The following is a 24,359-nucleotide window of genomic DNA, read 5'->3' on the forward strand; positions in this document are numbered from 1 at the left end:
AGAAATAACAAAAAACAATTTATAACAAATAACAAAAATAATGAACAACATAAACTTAGAATAACAACTGATACCAACCATGAATACCACAACAAAATGAAAATAGAGATATGTGTTTAACTGTATATTGGGAGGAAATGAGCTTGGGGATTACGTGAGTAACAATGGATGATGACGACAGCCATTAAAACTTTCTTCCCCAGAAATCCTGATGATGCCATGACGTGATGTGATGTGACATGATGTGATATGATGTGACATGAGAGCCAGTGTGGAAGTTGACATTTGAAATGCATTTTGGAATGTTTGGATGGTATGTGATGTGATATGACAGCCAGTGCAAATAGGCTTTAAATTCCTAATTTAGTTCATGTCTGTTGTGTTTCCCATTCTGATATTTCCTCATGTACAGTGTTGCACTTGTCCACTTCCATTTAATTTTATTTTAAAAAATGTAAACAATTTGCACACATTGAATGAATGTGTTGGTAGGTATTTATGCTTTACAAATGCAAGTTCACCCTGACTGTCAAATCACGTCCCATCAAAACATTCTGAAGTGCACTTCAAACTGTGTCATTTCTTTCGTTAAAATTAAAATTTGATAATTATTGGCGAAAGGTTAATTGAAGTAGTGGGGCAACAGTCTAAACTGTATGACATGAGCATAATAAATTACTTGTCCCATACTACATTTATAAAGTGTATTTTCATACATACCAATACTGTTTTTAATATTTTAGAGTGAAATGGATTGCAGTATGGCTACAACTTGAAGTGAAGAAATCAAAAGAAAGTAGAATCAAATTGATTAATGAGTGGAATTCATTTTTATATTATCAGCCATTTGTAATTTTTCACAAACAAATGGACTGAAAACTTCAGGCACTGTAAAAAACCAAACTCCTCCCTAGAAGGCCATGAAGGCCCAGCGAACCGACCAGCCGCCATGTCATCCTCAATCCATAGGCGTCACTGGATGTGGATTTGGAGGGGCATGTGGTCAGCACACTGCTTTCCAGCCATATGTCAGTTTCCAAGACCAGAGCTGTTACTTCTCAATCAAATAGCTCCTCAGTTTGCCTCACAAGGGCTGAGTTCACCCCACTTGCCAACAGCGCTCGGCAGACCGGATGGTCGCCCAGCCAAATGGTAACCCAGACTGACAGCACTTAACTTCGGTTATCTGACGGGAACCAGTATTACCACTGCCTTCAGACGCTGCAACAGTGGCAAAATGCTATTTAGTGAAGAATACATCAACTAATTTATTAGAGTTGTTTGTGCCAGGCTTATTTATTGTTAAGTACCTCTCTGGATCGCGTGTGAAACAATTTTGCAAGCATCAGAGGCCACTATTTATGTCATGTAAATTGAAAATGGAAGGGGGAGAAAGGAAAGGGAATTGACTATTGACATCAGCTGTATCAGGACTTTATGCAGAATCAGTGGCGATGAGTGAAAATATCTGCCAGACTGGGATTCGAGTCTGGGATCTCCTGCATACTACGCAGATGTGTTAACCACTGCACAACCCAGACACAGTGTTTATCGCATTTGGGCCGACTATTTCAGCACAACTCTCAGGCAGCCCACATTCCCACCTAGCGCCACCTATCTGCACTCCCTGTTCATGTCCTCCATGGTCACCTCCTCGAGATTCCCACAGGAAGTTAGATGCACTGTGCATCGACACTGAAAGTGGTGGATTCATTACTCATTGAGGCAAATCAATTATATTGAACATATCATTCATATCATGACATCATTGTTTGGGAACATGAAGTCCATGAATTTGTGCAAATGGTCTCCACCTAGACAAAGATAACCATTTCCAGTCAATGGTCCGTTCAGTTCGTCCAGGAGGCCCAGTCAGTTACATGTAAACACAGCCCACACCATTATACAGTCACCACCATCTTGGAAAATACCTTGTTGAGAACCAGGATCCATAGCTTCGTGGTGTCGGTGCCACACTTGAAGCCTACCGTCAGCTCTTTCCAAGTGACATTGGGACTCATCAGTACATGCGCACATCGCTATCCCATGCCTTTTGTCACCTTAATGTAATGAGTTCCAACATTAACAAGTTCTAAGACGAGGCATGAGTAAATATTTCCAATCCAGTAGACAAGTTGATGCCACTCGTACTAAACATGTCGAATAAGTATTTATACAGAATTTTATTTTAGCACTCTTTTAAGGTCTGTTATGTTATATATGTGCCCTAGAGTTGTGTAAATGTTACATTGGACGTTTCAGTTTCAGGTTTCATGAAACTATTCGCTTGAAAAACTGTTTATCTGATAATAATGAAATTCTTTTTGCTTTAGTTTTGATTATTTTTTTCTGTTTCTGATTTGCGTATCTGATACACGCACGAAGTGAATCGACTATGTCGCAAAACTTCTTCCGCGGTGTCGTTGAATATGTTTGGTCGTTGGATGTCGCGGGGGTAGGTGAAGGTGACCTTGGCGGGGTTTGGAAGTCGTCTGTTGTGTAGTGTCAACAAATTAAGGTAAATATTGAATGTTTAAACGTGAACACTCCACAAAAAATTGATATTTTTTCATTTATCTCTGTCAGTGTAATATCTACTATGTTGCGGAGAAATATAGTCTGTACTTTCTCCTCTCCTAATAAATAAATGTAATTCGGCGTTTTTTACTTTCCAACCCAGTGACATAATGAAGCTACATACACACACATTAAATTTTATAGTTTTTATTTATTTACTTTTTGGCTAGGAGGAGGTAAATAGGCGAAATATGCCTTCGGAATAACGAAAGAATAGGATGACAGCTTATAAATTCCCTTTAAATCAACTCAACTACCAAAATTTTTCGTTCGCAGTTATTAAGCTTTGTACTACGCAGATGTTTTTATAAGAAAAAAATATTTTCTTTCTGTCGATATCATTTTAGATTTCTTTCCAGTATCTTGTTATGTTTCACAAGTACTGAAAGTTGTCGCCAGTGCAGAAACATAGGAAACATTGATCTATTCAGTAATATATTTCAGCTGTATTTTGTCCAACAACAAACCACTTTAATGTACGAAGACCTGTTACACGATGGAGTTGTCACCACAGTGTCTCATCAACACATGAAGTACACACTGATAAATTAGATAGTTGCTTGTGCCATAAAGCTGTTCACAAACTATTCTTTTTTGTTTTGCTGAAGAAAGACTTTAAGTCTGTTACTAACAAAAAAGATAGCCTAAGTATATGACTGACTAAGAAAATTTCTGTTTCTTGCAACCATTTGGGTGGATAGCAGTCTGGTATCATCTTTCTGTGCCAATAGATGGAGAACAATGTGTAAATTATGTTTTCAAACTTGTGCTGAACATGTACAACTGCTGTTATAGTAATACAAAGGATTTTGGGTTTATCTTGGTTTCAGTTTCAAACATGGCAGATCAAGATCCAGATACGAGTCAAAGACGTTTCATAGAGAGAGGTTCACACAAAGGCAAAGGCATTGCAGTTCTTACCAGTGGAGGAGACTCTCAGGGTAAGTAAAATACAAATTATCAGTTATTGAATACTTCTTGTATGCGGGGGGGGGGGGGGGGGGGGCTTTTGGAACTAGGCGCTCTGTTTATCCTGCTGGTATCTCTTAACTGTTTATTTGCCTTTATCCCTTAGGTCTGAAAACATATCATTCAAATTATTTTTGTTCTCACTATTTTCCTTGTCACTAAAGCAAAGCAATCTCAGATATCACTTGCAGCTCTAATCATTCATCTCCTTTGGTAACAACTTTTCGGGCAATAAAGATATACAGAGTATTAGGGTTATAAGTACAGATCTTTTTATTGGCGGCCGAGGACAGTGTACTGAACAACATTGCATCAGTATTTCTTTCATAATAAGAATGACAATTATAGCTGTTTAGAGTAGTATGTTTTTAGGTTGGTTATTAACTCCAAGTACATGTGGCAAGAACGGGCCATTAATATTTATTTTCCCCCCGGTTGGATGCAAAAACATTAGTCTATGCTAACAGGTGTAATCCATTTCACAGTGCAGTAACAACCACTCAGAAAATGTCAGCTAGTAAATTATATGACGTGTTTGCGGGGAGACTGTTAGACAGAGAAAAAATAACTATCACTCTGAAGGGGGTACATATTAAGGTACCAATCTTCACAATATCTACACTTATACCGCTAACACTTTCTATTTTGCTGCTTCAGTGTAGTTGTTTGCAGTACATGTTTTATGTTCAGTGTACACACCTGTTCTTGTGCTCTTGGCTTCCTGGTAGTCAGCTGGTATTGCCAAAGGCAGCATGAATATGCTGCTCCAGTGTTTCCACATCTGGAAAGGCTCTGCATACACGAGACTTTTGAGATGGCTCCCATAGCCAGAAATTGCATAGGTTGAGATCCAGTCAATGACCAGGCCATGCCATTGGATCCCTCGTCCAATCCATCGAACAGGGAAGACACAATTGACAGGCGCCTGGATGTTAACGGCAAAATGGGCTGGAGCGCCATCATGTAGCAGACATGCAACCTTTCGGATCATCAGTGGCACTTCTTCCAGCTGGTAGGCAAAGTCACCCACAAGTAATGCTGGTAGTTCCGATGTGTTAACCGACATGGAAGGAAAACTGGTCCCAAAATACAGTTGCCAATTTTCTTGGCCCTCACATTCCAGCTGCACCGATGTTGATGATTTGCTGTCACCATACCATGGGGGTTTTACATACTATCCCACAGATGACTGTTATGAAAGTTGAAGATACCACTCCGCATAAAGGTGTCCTCATCTGTGAATAGGATGGATGCTGCAACTGTTATGTCACAGGTCTGGTAAGTTCAAAAATCACCTGGGTGAGAGGGGATGGGGCGTTGCTGCAATCGGTAGTTTGTTCACACTGTTTCATAGTGAGGCTGCCTTTTTACTGGTGCTAAATTCCAAATATTCTATAAATTGCCAGAAGAACTAATTTTTCTTTAAATTGCTTTTGTTGTTGTTGTTGTTGTTGTTGTTGTGGTCTTCAGTCCTGAGACTGGTTTGATGCAGCTCTCCATCCTGTGCAAGCTTCTTCATCTCCCAGTACCTTCTGCAGCCTACATCCTTCTGAATCTGCTTAGTGTATTGATCTCTTGGTCTCCCTCTACGATTTTTACCCTCCACGCTGCCCTCCAATGCTAAATTTGTGATCCCTTGATGCCTCAAAACATGTCCTACCAACCGATCCCTTCTTCTACTCAAGTTGTGCCACAAACTTCTCTTCTCCCCAATCCTATTCAATACCTCCTCATTAGTTACGTGATCTACCCACCTTATCTTCAGCATTCTTCTGTAGCACCACATTTCGAAAGCTTCTATTCTCTTCTTGTCCAAACTGGTTATCGTCCATGTTTCACTTCCATACATGGCAACACTCCATACAAATACTTTCAGAAACGATTTCCTTGCCATTGCCAGTCTACATTTTATATCCTCTCTACTTCGACCATCATCAGTTATTTTACTCCCTAAATAGCAAAACTCCTTTACTACTTTAAGTGTCTCATTTCCTAATCTAATCCCCTCAGCATCACCCGATTTAATTTGACTACATTCCATTATCCTCGTTTTGCTTTTGTTGATGTTCATCTTACATCCTCCTTTCAAGACACTGTCCATTCCGTTCAACAGCTCTTCCAAGTCCTTTGCTGTCTCTGACAGAATTACAATGTCATCGGCGAACCTCAAAGTTTTTACTTCTTCTCCATGAATTTTAATACCTACTCTGAATTTTTCTTTTGTTTCCTTTACTGCTTGCTCAATATACAGATTGAATAACATCGGGGAGAGGCTACAACCCTGTCTCACTCCTTTCCCAACCACTGCTTCCCTTTCATGCCCCTCGACTCTTATAACTGCCATCTGGTTTCTGTACAAATTGTAAATAGCTTTTCGCTCCCTGTATTTTACCCCTGCCACCTTTAGAATTTGAAAGAGAGTATTCCAGTCAACATTGTCAAAAGCTTTCTCTACGTCTACAAATGCTAGAAACGTAGGTTTGCCTTTCCTTAATCTTTCTTCTAAGATAAGTCGTAAGGTCAGTATTGCCTCACGTGTTCCAACATTTCTACGGAATCCAAACTGATCTTCCCCGAGGTCGGCTTCTACCAGTTTTTTCATTCGTCTGTAAAGAATTCACGTTAGTGTTTTGCAGCTGTGACTTATTAAACTGATAGTTCGGTAATTTTCACATCTGTCAACACCTGCTTTCTTTGGGATTGGAATTATTATATTCTTCTTGAAGTCTGAGGGTATTTCGCCTGTCTCATACATCTTGCTCACCAGATGGTAGAGTTTTGTCAAGACTGCCTCTCCCAAGGCCATCAGTAGTTCTAATGGGGCCTTGTTTCGATTCAGGTCTTTCAGCGCTCTGTCAAACTCTTCACGCAGTATCTTATCTCCCATTTCATCCTCATCTACATCCTCTTCCATTTCCATAATATTGTCCTCAAGTACATCGCCCTTGTATAAACCCTCTATATACTCCTTCCACCTTTCTGCCTTCCCTTCTTTGCTTAGAACTGGGTTGCCATCTGAGCTCTTGATATTCATACAAGTGGTTCTCTTCTCTCCAAAGGTCTCTTTAATTTTCCTGTAGGCAGTATCTATCTTACCCCTAGTGAGACAAGCCTCTACATCCTTACATTTGTCCTCTAGCCATCCCTGCTTAGCCATTTTGCACTTCCTGTCGATCTCATTTTTGAGACGTTTGTATTCCTTTTTGCCTGCTTCATTTACTGCATTTTTATATTTTCTCCTTTCATCAATTAAATTCAATATTTCTTCTGTTACCCAAGGATTGCTATTAGCCCTCGTCTTTTTACCTACTTGATCCTCTGCTGCCTTCACTACTTCATCCCTCAAAGCTACCCATTCTTCTTCTACTGTATTTCTTTCCCCCATTCCTGTCAATTGTTCCCTTATGCTCTCCCTGAAACTCTCTACAACCTCTGGTTCTTTCAGTTTATCCAGGTCCCATCTCCTTAAATTCCCACCTTTTTGCAGTTTCTTCAGTTTCAATCTGCAGTTCATAACCAATAGATAGTGGTCAGAGTCCACATCTGCCCCTGGAAATGTCTTACAATTTAAAACCTGGTTCCTGAATCTCTGTCTTACCATTATATAATCTATCTGATACCTTTTAGTATCTCCAGGATTCTTCCAGGTATACAACCTCCTTTTATGATTCTTGAACCAAGTGTTAGCTATGATTAAGTTATGCTCTGTGCAAAATTCTACAAGGCGGCTTCCTCTTTCATTTCTTTCCCCCAATCCATATTCACCTACTATGTTTCGTTCTCTCCCTTTTCCTACTGACGAATTCCAGTCACCCATGACTATTAAATTTTCGTCTCCCTTCACTACCTGAATAATTTCTTTTATCTCGTCATACATATCATCAATTTTTTCATCATCTGCAGAGCTAGTTGGCATATAAACTTGTACTACTGTAGTAGGCATGGGCTTTGTGTCTATCTTGGCCACAATAATGCGTTCACTATGCTGTTTGTAGTAGCTAACCCGCACTCCTATTTTTTTATTCATTGTTAAACCTACTCCTGCATTACCCCTATTTGATTTTGTATTTATAACCCTGTAATCACCTGACCAAAAGTCTTGTTCCTCCTGCCACCGAACTTCACTAATTCCCACTATATCTAAATTTAACCTATCCATTTCCCTTTTTAAATTTTCTAACGTACCTGCCCGATTAAGGGATCTGACATTCCACGCTCCGATCCGTAGAATGCCAGTTTTCTTTCTCCTGATAACGACGTCCTCTTGAGTAGTGCTTTAGTGCCAACATAAAGATTCCTTCTTGTCACATGGTGACAATTGTGTCACCCATCACACACTTGAGTTTTCACGGAATTGTCACTCATCATTCACTTGAGTTTTCACAGTGGTGCCAGCTGAACTAGGCAGTCAGTCCTTGGGTTCCTTTGCTGTTATTGTTATACTGCATTTGCATTCTCAGCATTGAGGCATGTTAACTTGTTACCACTCTGACTCATGGTTATGGTAGCAGAAGTTTATGTTGTACTGTGTTACGGAACTAGAACTATTGTTACTTTTGCTACAGATTCATCAGTTGCAGTGAAAGATACTTTCTGGAATACATATCATTATCATTAAAACATAAATTGTTTTAATTATTCACCCCCACATTACTTTTGCAAGTCTTTTCACCATGTGCATTATCCATGTAAAATTGCCCTAGAATTACTACCATTCTGTGTCCACTTAGGCTCACATATGGCAGTATCATAGAAATATAGTATTGTGAGAAAATCATGATACTTAAGTATAACATGCTATCATTATTCACTCAGTTTATTTGCAGGGATCTTGGCTAAAGTTCACTTACAGTGTCTGCAGCCCTTGTGTCCACCAGAATGATTGACCACCACAAAACTGTGGTCAAGAACAAAGTTCACCAGCCTGCTGCACAACTTGATTTTATTCAGTGGCTGCTTCACAACCTGTGCTATCTGGATCCTTCCCTCCAGCTCAGCTTTATTGAACTTACAGGAAGATGGCTGTTGAGGTAGGAGGACAGCTTGAGAGTGCTCTTAAATCTTTAATGAAAATCGCGGAAGTGAATGGCTATTTGAAAAGACATGAAGGATGACATACGTAAAGCAGTGAGTCTAGTTAGAATCTGTTTTGCATCAGTGGAAATATGCTAAATGACAATGCTAAGGATATGATGTATCACAGAATAAGTTTAGGAAATGCCAAATGAACATAACACATAAGGAAGAGAACAGCCACCAAGCAGGACAAATGGCCTCATCTGTTGGTGAAACATGAACTGCAAGCAGCAACTGCCCCCAAGTGACATGTACAGGACTGGAACTGCATAGAAATTACATTCATGCACCAAGGGCTGATCTAACGAATGAAACTCTGCCAATGCCATCTACAGGCAAATTGTGGGAAACAGTACAACTGTATCAGCATTTTGCTGGTATACTGGGGCAAGGAAACTCGCTTGAAAACAAGTCATGTGACGGTGACCAATAGAAACCACAATGTGCTGTTAACAAAAGAAATTGAGCATAAAATCCTAGAAAGAACCAACTTGTGCTTACAAACTGTGGTAGGAGAGCTCTCAAAAAATATCATAAACATAATAAAAGAAGAAATAGAAATCGAATTGAATGCTGTAAGCAGAGAATCCAACCAAATGCAAAGTGAACATAGAAACTGCAGAAGAAAATCACCGAATGGGAAAAGCTAAATCTGGTAGAAGAGCAACAGTTGGAATCAGCTATGACCAACAGGCTCCCATACCACTTGGAAATAACAGAAGGACCAAAAAACACAGAGCAGGAGACAAAAGGAAGAAAGTAAGTTGGGCTGAACACTAAATGCAGCCCTATGTGGGTAAACTTCACCCAAGTATGAGGCAGGAAAATGTAATGAGTACTCTCAAGGAAATCAAATCTCAGGAGAAATTAGGTGCAACTAACTGCAAACTAATGGCACAGACAGAGCATTCAGAGTAGTGTGTTATCCATCCTACACACAGAACAGATAACAATCCCTGACTTATAACGCGAGGGGTTAATAGTCAGGAGATATTTTTCTTGCCAACAATAGTGTAACTCCCACAGCAACAGTAATAACAAACACTACATCAGAATAATGGCATGGAACGTAGAAGGGCTAAACTCCATAATCAACGTGATCCCCCTGCTCACCTTCCAGGCCCTCAGGGGCTCAGCATGCTTTTGCTGAGTATGGGCTTGAGGACCCCAGGGTTCCTGAGTTGGGGACTGGTAAGCGCCGCCAGTCTCTTGTCACTGTAAGCTCCAGGCATGCTTCAGCGACTGCTGTATTGCCCAACAGTAGAACATTGTGTGTCTCAGGTAATGGCATCTTGGCTTGCCTGCCTAGATCACGAGAATGGTTCAAACCTCAACATGTGCTGCATGCTGATGAGATGCAGGGCTGCTGAGGTGGAACTGTCATTAGCAGGTAACCTCTGGAGACCCCGCTGCACATCAGTTGTATAAGGCTTACTCAGGCATACAGGGCTGTCTGAGTGGACCCTTATTTCCCTAGCTGCATGTGGGGTCGAAATGGGTCCCTTGAAGATTTCTCCTTCTCCTCCCAGTGGAAAGGATAGGCTGCAGATAGGTACTAACACCCAGTCAAATAAGAAGGCTCTCGTAGCCATTCCTCCAGACTCAGGGGTTATACAGAATTTGCCCAGGAATAGTAACAGAAAGCATGGTGCCATTCAGAATGTGTTTTTAGTTGTGTAATGGAAAGAGGGCAGTTTTGAAAAAGTTTCACCTTTTTATATTCATAAAGGTTTGAAGAGCATCACAGGTACGCTGAAATCGGTCAAGCATATGCGTGATGACACACTGTTTGTTGAAACTGCTAGTTCCCAACAAGCAACAAACTTGTGTCATGTAGAGATCTAGTAGATGTTCCTAAGGAGGAATTGAAAGATGAGTGGGCTCAAGAAGGCATTGTCGACATGCAGAATATACTGAAAAGGGTCGATTGGGATCTGGTAAAATGACTCCTTCTTCCATACCTTCAATAGCATGAAACTTCTGGAGTGTATCAATGCAGGGTTTCTTCGTCTATGCATATGGCCAATCGTCCCTAACCCAGTGTGCTGTTTTAGATGCCAGCTCTTTAGATACACCAGCTGAGGATGTAAAAGTGAAGCCACTTGTGGAAAAAATGACAAGGCCGCAGTGGTGTTGGCTACTCCTCCCTTCCAAAGTGTGAATATTGCTCTGGGCACCACCTGGTCAGGAGTAGGGATTGCACTGTCTTCCTTGAAGAATGGAAGATACAGGACATTAAGACACTGAAACACATCCCATATGGAAAGGCCAAGAAGACCTATAAAGCCATGCAGCCTCCCACATTCACTACATCTTTTGCTTTTGCCCCTAAACAGCCTATTGCAGCGGCCAGCACTTCCACACTAATTGGGGTTGCCAGTGTCAACAAAGCAGAGACTTGTAAAAAAATAAAGCACTGCCTCAATCACTACTGTGGTAGTTCCTGCAAAGCCTTCCAGGCCAAGAAAGCAAATAGGAAGGTTGCACCACAGGTGAAAAAAGGTTGTAGATCATCAGATCATGTTGATGTCATTCAACTTGATGGCTCTGCTGCTTCTGCTTCAGTGCCAGTGGACTGCAAAATCTGCTTGGGGTAACCATCTTGCCTGAAGGCTGAAACTCCAACTGTTGTGGGCTCCCCATCTGGGTGGAAAGACAGGAAGAAAGTGCAACCCACATGACAGCATGGTTCCCATGCTATAGTTCATGACTCGCGTGGAGGAATTGAAACTCCTGGCACAGGCACAGCCCTTGTGCTTGTGTTTACAGAAAACACATTTCAAAGCTACTGATGCCGCTGTGCGATGGGGATAGGCCCTCCTGTGTAAGGATTAGCTGACTGGGGAATGAGCCAAGGGAGGTGTTGCTGTGTTTGTCAATAACACACACAACTCCTCTGCTCTCCTCTTAGTTGCTGACCTACAAGCAGTATCTGTTGCACTTCGTGCTAGTTAGGCATCACTATCTGCTCCCTGTACTTACCTCTGCAGGATGCAATAGACTCTGAGGCTCTCACAGGCCTTATGAAGCAACTCCTTGTACTGGGTGATTTCAGTGCTCAACCTCCCCATGAACCATAGACCATAGACCGTTGGTGGGGAGGCTTGCGTGCCTCAGCGATACAGATAGCCGTACTGTAGGTGCAACCACAACGGAGGGGTATTTGTTGAGAGGCTAGACAAACGTGTGGTTCCTGAAGAGGGGCAGCAGCCTTTTCAGTAGTTGCAGGGGCAACAGTCTGGATGATTGACTGATCTGGCCTTGTAACACTAACCAAAACGGCCTTGCTGTGCTGGTACTGTGAATGGCTGAAAGCAAGGGGGAACTACAGCCATAATTTTTCCCGAGGGCATGCAGCTTTACGAGAGAGCTGCATAAAACCAGTCTCAGGACTGAAGACCACAACAACAATAATGTATAATGGGGCTCAAACTACACTTGTCCCAGGGTTGTGTTTTGGAGAACCTCGTGGTGTCTCAGAAGCTGTACATCCTCAAGAAGAACAGTTCCACACATTTCTCAGCTGCTACTTGGTCATCCTCAGCCTTTGACCTATCTTTCTGCTCTCCAACACTTGCACACTCAGCACAGTGGGAAGCAACTGATGACCTTCATTCCAATGACCACTTTTCACTGTGGATACACCTACTAGATGGTCGGAACAGAAGCCACCAAAATGAATGATCAGCGGAGCTAACTGGGCACTGTTCACGCAGTCGGCTATGTTTGAAGACCGTCACAGCGTCCTGAAATGGGTAGACCACATTATGCATGTGATCTACCACACCGCTGAATTATCCATACCACAGGTCATCTTAGGTGGTGATGTGTACCTTGGTGGACAGATGAATGCTGCTCAGCAACCCAGGACAGACGGTTTAAATGCCACTCAACAGCAGACAACATCACAGCATTTCGAGTTGCGAGAGCCCAGGCTCTCCGCATCATTAAGGAGAAGCAAGAAAAGGTCATGGCAAGCATCCCTGAACTCTTACCAACCATTCCGCTTGTTCTACAAAAACATGGGAAGCCATACCTAGGACTTCCGGCAAACACAGTTGTTTACCGTTAGCAGCAGTGCTGAAACAGAGGTGTTACCAAACAGTGCCCGGAGAAATCGCTCAGACTCTGCTTGATCATTTTGCAAAAATTACAGCTGATGCAAAGCAAAATATGACATTTTAATTATTCTCATCATGTTTTTAGTTTACTTGATTTGCATATGAGGGGCACAATCCTACATTTTAGAGAGTCAGTGAGGTTCCTGGGCCTCAGTTTTTACTCCAAATTGTCATGGTTGCCACACCTGAGAGACCTGAAAGCTATATCTCTAAAGGCAGTAAACAACTTAAAATGCCTTAGTCACAGGTCTTGGGGAGCAGACAGAGCGTGTCTCCTCCAGTTTTATGGGGCTTTCATGCATTTGTGGCTGGACTGCGGGTGCACAGTATATGGATCGGCGAGGCCTTCTTATTTGAAGATCATTGGTGTTCCACCGTGAGGGGATTTGCTGGTCATGGGTGCTTAAAGGACCAGTGCCATATCCAGTCTCTGTGCTCACTTAATATCGGGCAGCAGCTCCTCATGGTGCGTGAGGCATGTAAGTTCCTCACTGCTCCAATTTCACCAGCACACCATACTTTTGGATGTCTGCCTCTGAAATGCCTTTTCTCCAGTTGTCCACGAGCCACTCCCAGTTCGTGTCCTCAAGGCCTACTGCCTGAAAACTTCACTGTCTTTGATGCAGAATTATAAGCGATCTTGCGGGCACTTGAGCAGTTGAGACATTCTTCCAGTGCTAAATTTATTGTCTGTTCTGATTCTCTAAGTGCCCTTCACTCTCTGAAATGAAATGTTTGTATCCAGCAGACAAAGTAGTCCACACTAACCCAGGATGCCCTCCTCCAACTACTATGAGTGGGGAAGGGGTATTTTTGCTGGGTACCAGGGCGGATGGAAATTGCGGGGAATGAAGGGCGGATCTAGCAGCCAAAGAGGTGTGTCATGATCTGGAGGTATTTCAGTGTGCCATATCCCTGCATGCTATAAGCTTGCTTTTGAGCTCCAGAGTCTTGGGTCAGTGGGAGGATAAGTGGCTGGAAGTGACAGATAATAAGCTCCATCTACTAAAGCCACAATGCAGCCATGGTGTACTTCCTTTGAGCCATGTAGATGGGACAAGGTTCTCCTTACCTGTCTTCACACAAACCATGCCCTATGATGCATGGCTTCTTGCTCTGGCAAGAGGACCCCCCAATGTGTAGCACTTGTGGCATACGGATCACTGTGCATCACATTTTATTGGACTGTGTTTTATTTTCCGACCACATGCTGATTTGCTGACAGATCTACAATCTGTTTTATATCATGTTCAAATGAATGTGGTTAGTTTTAAAGTTTTGTAAATTGTCCAATTTTTTTTCCAAGATTTTAGGGAAATGGTTATAATGTGTTTACAGACTGACTGGCTCAACATACACTGACATAAATGGTCAGCCTGTGACATTTTCCTGTGCCTTCCTTTTAACTCCTTTGCTGTTTTATGTGTTGTTTAGTCTCATGTGTAGCATCTTTCTTCTTTCCCATTGTCTTAGCGTGTATGATCACAATTTAGTAATTTTATCCACATTTGTTTCTTTTAATGTGTGTAAGGGTGCTGATAACCTCACTGTTGAACAACCATAACCAAACACACACACACACACACACACACACACACACACACACACACACACACACACACACTTATCTTCCAAGAGAATGACATAATTCTTCACAGAAACATTAAGCTCAGAAGGCACAAGCATGAGGAACTTTTACAGATTTCACTCCCTAGCCAAGAAAGGAGATAGAGGGTGCCCTCTCGGGTCACTAAGCTGTTTCATAAACCACACCTTCAACCCCTTGCCCCCACATAATCAGTCATACAAATAATACCTTAACTGTAGTCATCAGTGAAATGAAAATAAGTGTGTACTACATGGCCAGTAGCGAACCTGAGAGCATTATCAACAAGCTAGGAAAGGCGCTGGAAGATATAGAAGGTGGTAAGCTGACCATTCTGGTAGGGTATCTAAATTTCTGCATAGACAAATGGAACTCAAAAACCCTTATGGTCACAGATTTTCTCATGGAATACCTGCTGAGACTGCTAAATCAGGAAAAGAGATACATATATGTAGTACCAAATGCAAGGTGCACAGTCGACCTAGTAGTCATGAACGTTCAGTGTTACACCCAGGTGAAAGTAAAAAAGTCACAATTAAGAAACGCCTTCCACTAGTAACTAAAGTCCAATTAATCTCAGAAGCATACACATAAAAACCTTAAACCACATGTATCAAGGCACATAGATGAAGAAAAATGGCTAGTACGCAAAGCAGAGCTACCAACAATAATCCACATGATGAGGTAGGTGAGACAACAGCAGCTCTGAATAATATACTCTCACAGGCTGCTGCTGAAGTAACCAGTTTCAGATGCACCATGAAGCCATGGTTCAATGAAGAATGTTACCTCCTGATGCAGGGAACACCACAACTCGCCTATGCTGACAGGTAACACAGAAATGAAGACACAAGTTTATAACTATGCTCTACAGAGGCAAGTGCTGAAAAGATGTCCCAAATTCCCGAAGAGGAAGTTGCTTAAAAGAATTTCATGTTTAAACTCTTCTCTAAACTACTACTAGGGCACATTGAATAAAGACTATATGCTTCTATCCCGACGAATAAATACAGTTTCACTCCAGGCAGGTCAACACTGCATTCATTGCAAAAAGCCATTAAAAAAATAACCCACCAGTCGACTGTATGCAGTCTTTATAGACTACACTAAAGCATTTGACAGTATCAGCAGGGAGAACCTCATCCAGTAGCTAGAGAATAGACTAGGTGAATCAAGCAACAAACTAGAAGCAAGCAATTTGATCCTAGATGCAAACCATGTAGCAATATATGATGGCATATCAGTGTTGAAAAACGACGTCAAATCGAGGGGTCCTACAAGGTTGTCTGATACATGTGGTAATCTTTAGTGTAATGTCAGTGGACACTGGGCAGACTATAAACACAAGAAATGTAAAACTGCTTATGCATGCAGATCAAATGGTCATTCTCTCCAGGAGCCTAGAAGAGCTACAAGCAGCCATGGGGACCATCAGAAATTGGGCACTAGAAAACTTGCAAATAACCAACTCAAAGATGAAAGCAATAAAATTTAGAAGAGGAGGAAGAATATCAAAGAGCGAACATCTCACATGTGGTGAATCAACATCAGAAGCTTGAAATACTTGGGAGTAACAAACAGTTGGAACCTCTCTCTCTCTCTCTCTCTCTCTCTCTCTCTGGGAGTGAGCAACAGCCACAAGAAAAGCCATTTATGACATCCTTAAGCTACAAAATGTTACACTCTCTCAATTGCAATAACTCTGTTCGAGCTCAAAGTTATGCCAGCTGCCACATACATAAGTCAACTAACATGAACCTATCTAGAGAATGTTTAAGCTAGGTTCCTAAAAAGAGCTGTATCAGTCTCAAAATTCATCAGAAATAGCTACACTTAATAATAGTGCAGAAAGCTTTCTTTGTAGAAGATATTAGACGATGCTGTCTTCCAGAGGCACAAACATAGAAAACTGTCATTGAGGACAGACAGAACAAAGCCCAGGATGTACTGAAAGAAATCGTGGAAACAGAAGCGATGAATTTAGGTGCCAGTAAAGGTCCGAACTTCCAACTCCATCTCCCATACACGTGTTTTGCTGCCCACAGTTTCTATGCAAATGTATGCCGGAAGGAATCATATCACGACCCCACAGAGGACTGTGTCTGTAAACTATGCAACAAACTATGTCCCAAATACCATTTAGTGAAGTGCAAAAGCAGAACTCAAAAGGCTGGTGAAAGCATAACTTAATGTAACATGTGCACATTGTGTTTAGTAAAGTTATTGTTTATTGAGTTATGTAGATGGGAGCTATCCTTGCAATATACCCTTTGCTCCCATAATTCTCCTGGACTCACTCTAACACAAATCAGTGTCCCCACACCCTCGACACAACAGTTTTCCCTTTCTCTGCCCTGTCACCTTCACCAAACCATGCCTTCACATCATCTTTGTCATGCTTCCCTGGCTCCAGTAACCTAGAGTTGAATGCTGAACCTGTGCCCCTGCCAGTTCTCTTTCTCTCCTGCTCCATCCAAATCACCATACACAACCTCCTTCCAGGTTCAACAGCTGAACTACAAATGCAGTATTGTGTGTGCAGTCGCCCCAGTGTAGGTGCACCTGTGTGTGTGTGTGTGTGTGTGTGTTTTTAAGATTTTGAGAGAAAGTTTAAATATATATGTATGTGTACAGGGAGGATGTCTGAAGTAATAACATTCCTTTATGAATTATTGCAATTCAGTTACTGTAATCACACTTTTCATGGACTGTTTAGGGCAAAACTGTTAAATGCCAAAACTCATAATCAGTTGATTGTCAGTACTTAAGAATCTTAAGCAGAAACAAAACAAAACAAAAAATCCTATCTCTGAAAAGTTCCTGTTTCAACTCTGCAGTTGGCTCCTATCCTGTGCAGATAGAGTTAGTGTGACCACTGTCACTAATTTTCATGGTCACATGTTTTGGGAACCAGTAGTAATAAATCAAATTGGAAACCAAGTGAGATGAGTTGTTTAAGTGGTTAAGGTACTGAACTTGTATTCTGTAATAGAGGGTATCAGATTCTCATATGGTCATCCATATTTGGGTTTTTCATGGTTTTTGGAAATATTTTTCAACAAATGCTTGGCTGGTTCCTCCAAAATTTTGTTGATTTCCTTCTCCATCCTTTTCCAGCTGAGTTAATTCTCCATTTCTAATATCTCAGGACTCAATAGACTGTGTACCATCTCTCAGGTTAGATAAGTTTCTGCTGTCATGTGTAATTTGGAAGTGCCACTGTGGACTTTTATGCTAACTCTTGTTTGAGAAATTCTGTAAATGCAGAAGCACTTTGCAAATTGTCGACAGGGAGCTTTACATTGCAAATATCCCTTCTGTATAGTAATTGTTTTTTTTTCTTTATCCACATTCATCACTGGTGTGCATTGCAGTGATGTATTCTTAAAACCCCAAATACTGCTTCCAATCAATTATTAGGAATACGTTTTTGAAGTTCTGTAATAACCAATATTTATGTAGTTCAGTATCCACCTCGTTAGCTGAGTGGTCAGCACATCTGACTGCCATGCAGAGGTCCTGGGTCCGATTCCCAGCTGGGACAGGGATTTTCTCCACTTGGGGACTGGGTGTTATGTTGTAATTATCATCATTCACACACATCATCCAGTGTGGGATCAGTTTAAAAGACTTGCAACTTGACATCTTCCCCATATGTAGGTGGATGTGATCATTTCATTTACACAATTGAGTGACATTTTTCAAGCCTGTGTTTGTGTGGCTGACAAGCTAATATTTTTGTAGAATTTACATGCTACTGGAAACATAGGAGTGGTGTGTGTTCTTGCAGCATAGGAAATGTGTACACAAATATGATTGGTTATTTGAATAATCGGTTGCAGCAACTGCAACATTGCCAGGTTGATATGGAGATGGTAACGATAGTTCCATAATGACAGTATTGCTTAATTTGAAGCAATTAACTCACATATTGACCTTTTGATATTGTTTTAAGTTGTCATTACAACCTGTTTTTTGCTATTTTGTAATTGTTTGTAATTCTGCAGGAATGAATGCTGCTGTTCGTGCTGTTGTAAGATTTGGTATATATTTGGGTTGCAAAGTATTCTTCATCAGGGAAGGTTACCAAGGAATGGTTGATGGTGGAGATCACATAGAAGAGGCTGGATGGTCTAGTGTTTCCTCTATCATTCATAAGGTATGTTGTGTACTGTTTTCTGCATGAACTTATTTCATGTGTTTGTTAGTGTGTTGATGTAAATCAATTTTCTCTTGTTTAGGGAGGAACTGTAATTGGTTCTGCAAGGTGTAAGGACTTTAGAGAACGTGAAGGCCGCTTAAAGGCTGCAAAAAACCTTGTGACCAGAGGGATTACAAATCTTGTTGTGATTGGTGGAGATGGTTCACTCACAGGGGCAAATCTCTTCCGACAAGAATGGCCCTCTCTTCTTGATGAACTACTGCAAAAGGGTAAGATGAGGTGTAAACAATTTGTCTCATCGTTACCTACATCTGTAAAATGGGTTGCAGTTAATCTGCAATTGCTCTCATAGATAAATTACTCTAATCAAACAATGGAAAATCCAGGATTGAATTTAACAATACAGTGAAAAGGATAGTTGCTACTCACCATATAGCGGTGAGTCACAGATAGGCACAACTGTTACAAATAAATAAAGCTTTCGGTCACTAAGGCCTTTGTCAACAATAGACACAAGCGCACACACACACACACACACACACACACGCACACGCACACGCAAATACAACTCGCACGCACGACTGCAGTATTGTTGACGAAGGCCTAAATGACCGAAAGCTTTATTTATTTGTGACAGTCTTTTTGTTGGGCCTATCTGTGACTCAGCATCTCTGCTATGTGGAGAGTAGCAACTTTTCTTTTCATAATATTGTTGTTAGTTATACTAATATCATTAAAAAGGAGTCCTTGTGAATTGAGCCCCTTTGAATTTTTTTTTGGTTCTTCTTATAAGAAATGAAACAAATAATGGCGTGTATTGGAGTGGGGGTGAGGGTACTACCAATGTTACTGTTGGAACTTTAATCACACTGTTAGTTCAAAAGAAAAGATAGCAACTCACTATATAGTGGAGGTGGTGAGTTACACACAGCTACAACAAAAAGCTGTTAAGCAAGTGAGCTTTGGGCCAAAAATCCGTCTTCTGAATGGCTGCCGAGGCCAGACTACAAGCAACAGTTTGTGAGTGACACTGTTGCTTGCAATCTGGCCGCAGCGGCCAGAGACAGTGGTCGTGTGTGTGTGAGCCGTGTTTGTGTGAATTTGTGTTTGTGTGTTTTGTCTACTTCAGAAGAAGGCTTTTTGGCTGAAATATTACTTGTTTAGCAGTCTTTTTGTTGTGCCTGTCTGTGACTCAAATCTCCCCGCTATATGATGAGTAGCAATCATCTTTTTTGAAAATATAATGTAATCAGATAGACAGAAAATTTACTCACCAAGTGGTGGCAGGAGAACACACACATAAGAAATAGGTTTTACTTATGCAAACTTTTAGAGCTGGTGACTCCTTTTCCCATAGAAGCATTGAGGAGGAAGGGAGGGGGTGAAGGAAAAGGGGTAGAGTTTGGAAAAGTCACCCAGAACCCCAGGTCAGGGGAGACTTACTCTACAGGATGAAAAGGAAAGACTGATTGGTGGGGACTGCCTGGGCGAGATTTGAAAACCTGAGACAAGGTGGAAAACGGGTTAATATGCAAGACAGAGATTACTGCTAAGACATTATGCGTGAGTTAATAAGAGTGATAAGCTATATGCGTTGTACATAACAGAGATGGGAGGAGGGGACAACAAAAAATAGACAGGTCAGAAAATGAAAGATGTAGAAAACTAAAATGGAGTGGAGAAAGGAGTAGTTACTGTGAAGAAATGCTGAGATTGAAGAAATTAATGTAAATTAAGTCCAGGTGGGTGGCAAGAACGAAGGACGTACTGTAGCGATTGTTCCCACCTGCGGAATTCTGAGAAACCGAGAGAAGAATACAGATGGCATGTATGGTGAAAGAGGCACATAGGTCACAAGTGTCATGTTACAGCAACTGGTTATTGGATGTTGCCGGTATAAACCTTCTGCTTATGCCCATTCATCCTAACTGATAACTTGGTGGTAGTCGTGCTAGTTTAAGAGGCCAAACAGTGTTTATGTAAGGTGTGGTGGACAAAATCTTACACAGAATGGGTCTCACTTCAGGGCATGATTTTAGGAAGTCATGGCCTTCTCGAAGTAGCTGATTAATACGTTCGAGATCAGGCTAATACTGAGTGACAAGAGATGTGCTCCGAAGGTGGTTTTTGGAGGGATCAGACTGGATGTAATATGAAAAAGCTCTGTGGAACATGAAACTAACTAATGAAAGAAGTGTAGATAATATGAATGAGAGAGTTTTGTTCCTGGTTTAAATGCTGTATCAGTGCAAATATCACAGTTTTTTTAATTTCGAGGGAGCTGTGTTATTGGTTGAACAGGCCTTAAGATCTTAGAATTTAAAATGAAGAAGGAAGACAGAGAGAGATAATTTTGAAACTGTTCTTAGCAAATAGGCAGTGGCCCACAGGTCATAAAAGCCATTTAAAATAAGCTTTAAGGTCCTGTACTTTGCTCCGGTGCAAATGAATTAGTGCTGCCAAGTGGTGGAGAAACCTAATGTGCTGATGAAATATGGCTTCCCCTGTGGAGTGTGAATGCACATTGACAAAATAAACATTGGTTGGACCTGAGTTAATACATACAGTATCCAAGATTAATTAATTATATTGCAATTCGAAAGGATGACATAAATTTGTTTTGGTATGGATGTTATGAATAGAATGTTAAACTTGGTGAAATGCTGATGATCGAAGGTTTTTTTTTTTTTTTTTTATGGGAGATGGGTTTAATATAATACATAAATTTCAGACATGGCAGACTAAAAAAAATTGATTATTCCTGAATGGTGATTTATGCACAGTAAGTTTAATATACTGGCATTATGAAACTTGTTGTCTCAGGATACACATTCACATTTCAAAACAGTCCTGAGATAATTGCATGTGGATATATTCTTTCTACTCTATGGTTGTTGTGTGGTGTGTTTGTGTGTGTGTGTGTGTGTGTGTGTGTGTGTGTGTGTGTGTGTGTACAGTGTATCTTTTGTGCATGTAATTAAGTGAAAAATTACTTGTTTGGTGAAATCATTTTCTGTCTCAGCATCACTCCCAACAGAAGCAAAATAATATTTAAATTTTTAAAGAGACAGATGTCAAAGTAAATTGTATTTTTTTAGAGGCTGTAACATTTTTTTCTGTCAGCGGGTAGGAACATTGTCCTAAAGCAGGTCTAAGACCCAGATGTTTAGTGTTGAGTAATAAATATTGCATACCAGTATGTAAGATTGCATGTTGGGTTTCTAATTCTCAACAGAATTAAATCTAGCACCGAGCGAGGTGGCGCAGTGGTTAGACACTGGACTCGCATTCGGGAGGACGACGGTTCAATCCCGCGTCCGGCCATCCTGATTTAGGTTTTCCGTGATTTCCCTAAATCGCTCCAGGCAAATGCCGGGATGGTTCCTTTCAAAGGGCACGGCCGACTTCCTTCACCATCCTTCCCTAATCCGATGAGACCGATGACCTCACTGTCTGGTCTCCTTCCCCAAACCAACCAACCAATTAAATCTAGCATAAACATTACAGTTACCAATTGACAGGACCTTTAGCAAAGTTATTAATAAACAAGACATGGTGAAAATTCTATTAATTTCACGTGATACACTTTTTTAATGATTATGATTCACAAGTTTTGCTTTTTTTTAGGCGAAATCACAAAAGAAAGCAGAGAAAAGTACACATATCTTCATATTGCTGGTTTGGTGGGTTCCATAGACAATGATTTCTGTGGTACTGACATGACCATTGGTACGGATTCTGCCCTTCATCGAATTATTGAGGCTGTTGATGCCATAGTCTCAACAGCTTTCTCACATCAGCGCACATTTATTATGGAGGTCATGGGACGACATTGTGGGTATGTAACCATGTCATCTCTCTCTCTCTCTCTCTCTCTCTCTCCCTCTCTCTCTCTCTCTCTCTCTCTCTCTCTCTCTTTCTGTCTTTGCCTGTGTGTTTGTTTACTGGATAAAGACCTTCTCTAAACTCCTCCTCCAGCAATATTTATCTGTGTTACTCCTGCAAATTTTCTAATGTCATCTACTCCCAGCTCTTGTGTAGAATATATGCATTAACCAATTTTTATCTGTTTCGTTTTCTATCTTAACAGAGTAAACTGAACTCATTGTGCCTGATTGTAGCATATATTCTTCTTTCTGTGCATTACTTGGTTTGCATTTCAGCATGTCCTATTAAGTGACAGCATCTACCAGAAGAAGGCTGTTTATCACAGTGTCTGCATGTCTTTAAGAAGTAAAGTTAATTTATCTTTGTTTTTACTAATTTTGAACTAGAATGTGTTTAGAATATGCTTTAATATGCTAATATACCCTAGTCTACTGAATAAAAACAGCAGTATATTTTTTACAGTATAACAACGGGTCTACATTCAGCAATGACCTGTACCTTCACATTCCAGTGACATTGTTTTTGTAACTTTTAGGTATTTACAGTGGGTCTACATTGAGCAATGACCTGTACCTTCACATTCCAGTGAGATTGTTTTTGTAACTTTTAGGTATTTGACGTTACACATATTTTGACTGTTTCCTGAGGCAAATATATTCACTTTCAGTATATCCAATAATTTTGGTGAATCACCAATTTTTTTAAAAAATTCAATGTTTTAGTCTTACTTTGTCCTGGAACGATGCACTGACCACCCATATAAACTTTTCATCCATAAAAGTTAAGGACTGAGGAGGCTACACAACTTTCAGTAAGTCATCATCTGACTATTTTCTTGTACTTTGGAAGCCAGCAAAGAACTTTGTCTGGACCATTTCTACACTACACATTTTCATTGCAAGAATTTCTGAAGCAGATACTTAAATTGACAACATACTCAAACTTTTTTGAAACCATTGCATTTCCTTTGTTTGTTACCAGCACTAGAGCTGCTGATTTACTGTCCAGTATCATTAGCGATGTATCTTTCATCTTTCTTACTAACTCCATTCTCTGAAGTTAGTCAGGTTGAAGACATGTTAGAAATGGAGCATGTAAGGAAGAAACTTCTTATGATTCATTAGTTTTACATCTGTTGTCTTTCCTTCATGGTAAACACCACATGCTCTGCTACCAATGTGAGCAAAGGAAAATCCACTTTCCATCTAATGTAACTTCCAGTATTCACTGTCACTCTGTGCATTATTTGATTGTCAATTAGATGGTACATTCTGTATGAAACCTCTTAATTTTGCAGAAATTGTGTCTGCTGTCTGTCAGTAGCCTTCTTACTTTGTACAGAAAATTCACCCCAATTAACAAGTGGCATAAAGTCATCTATCTGCATTCTCCCTGCCAGAAATGTTTATTCTGCTTCACTTTTGCTGCCAGTCCCATTCAGTTTTCATGGACATAATATTATTTTTGTAGCATACTTTCTCATAGACAGCCAAACCCATGTCATTTAGTAGAAAACGAGATGAAGCTGAGTGTTTTCAATACAGTAAAACTTTCCTCTAGACTAGGTTTTGAATTGATATATCATCATGCACAAATGAGATTCACACACACACACACACACACACACACACACGCACGCACGCACTATAACTCCACCTTTACATTCACAGAATTAATGTTTTCCCACCGTTTATGACATTTTTTATCATTCCCATCAAATTTCCTATGTCAGCAATGTTAATTTGCACCTGATTTTCTGTCAACATATTTATAATTTTCCCACAATTTATGCATTACGAAAAAATGTTCGTAGGAGGAAAATAAAAATGATGCTGGCATGATGTTGGCCATACAGTAGTGTTTACAAATATTATGTGGTTAGTTCCTTGACACCAGAGCAGTCTACTCAGCAATCTGAATCAATGAACCCATAAAAGCTGGAGCAATGCATGCCATTTCT

General features: G+C 40.7%; 1 protein-coding gene across 4 annotated transcripts in view; it reads left to right on the plus strand.

The window, feature by feature from the left end:
* Positions 1 to 2,431: 2,431 nt before the first annotated feature.
* LOC126194621 (ATP-dependent 6-phosphofructokinase) overlaps positions 2,432 to 24,359 on the plus strand; it is an 83,613-nt gene continuing 61,685 nt past the window's right edge. For all 4 annotated transcript variants that reach the window (XR_007538487.1, XM_049932780.1, XM_049932796.1 and 1 more), the window contains exons 1-5: positions 2,432 to 2,518; positions 3,408 to 3,518; positions 18,357 to 18,508; positions 18,591 to 18,780; positions 22,139 to 22,349. Coding sequence is in view for 3 of the 4 variants with exons in the window: in XM_049932780.1 (XP_049788737.1) it covers positions 3,416 to 3,518; positions 18,357 to 18,508; positions 18,591 to 18,780; positions 22,139 to 22,349 (656 nt within the window). In the remaining variant the exon portion in view is untranslated. The remainder of the gene's footprint in view (positions 2,519 to 3,407; positions 3,519 to 18,356; positions 18,509 to 18,590; positions 18,781 to 22,138; positions 22,350 to 24,359) is intronic.

Source organism: Schistocerca nitens, chromosome 1, assembly GCF_023898315.1.
Source record: "Schistocerca nitens isolate TAMUIC-IGC-003100 chromosome 1, iqSchNite1.1, whole genome shotgun sequence".
NCBI lineage: Eukaryota > Metazoa > Arthropoda > Insecta > Orthoptera > Acrididae > Schistocerca > Schistocerca nitens.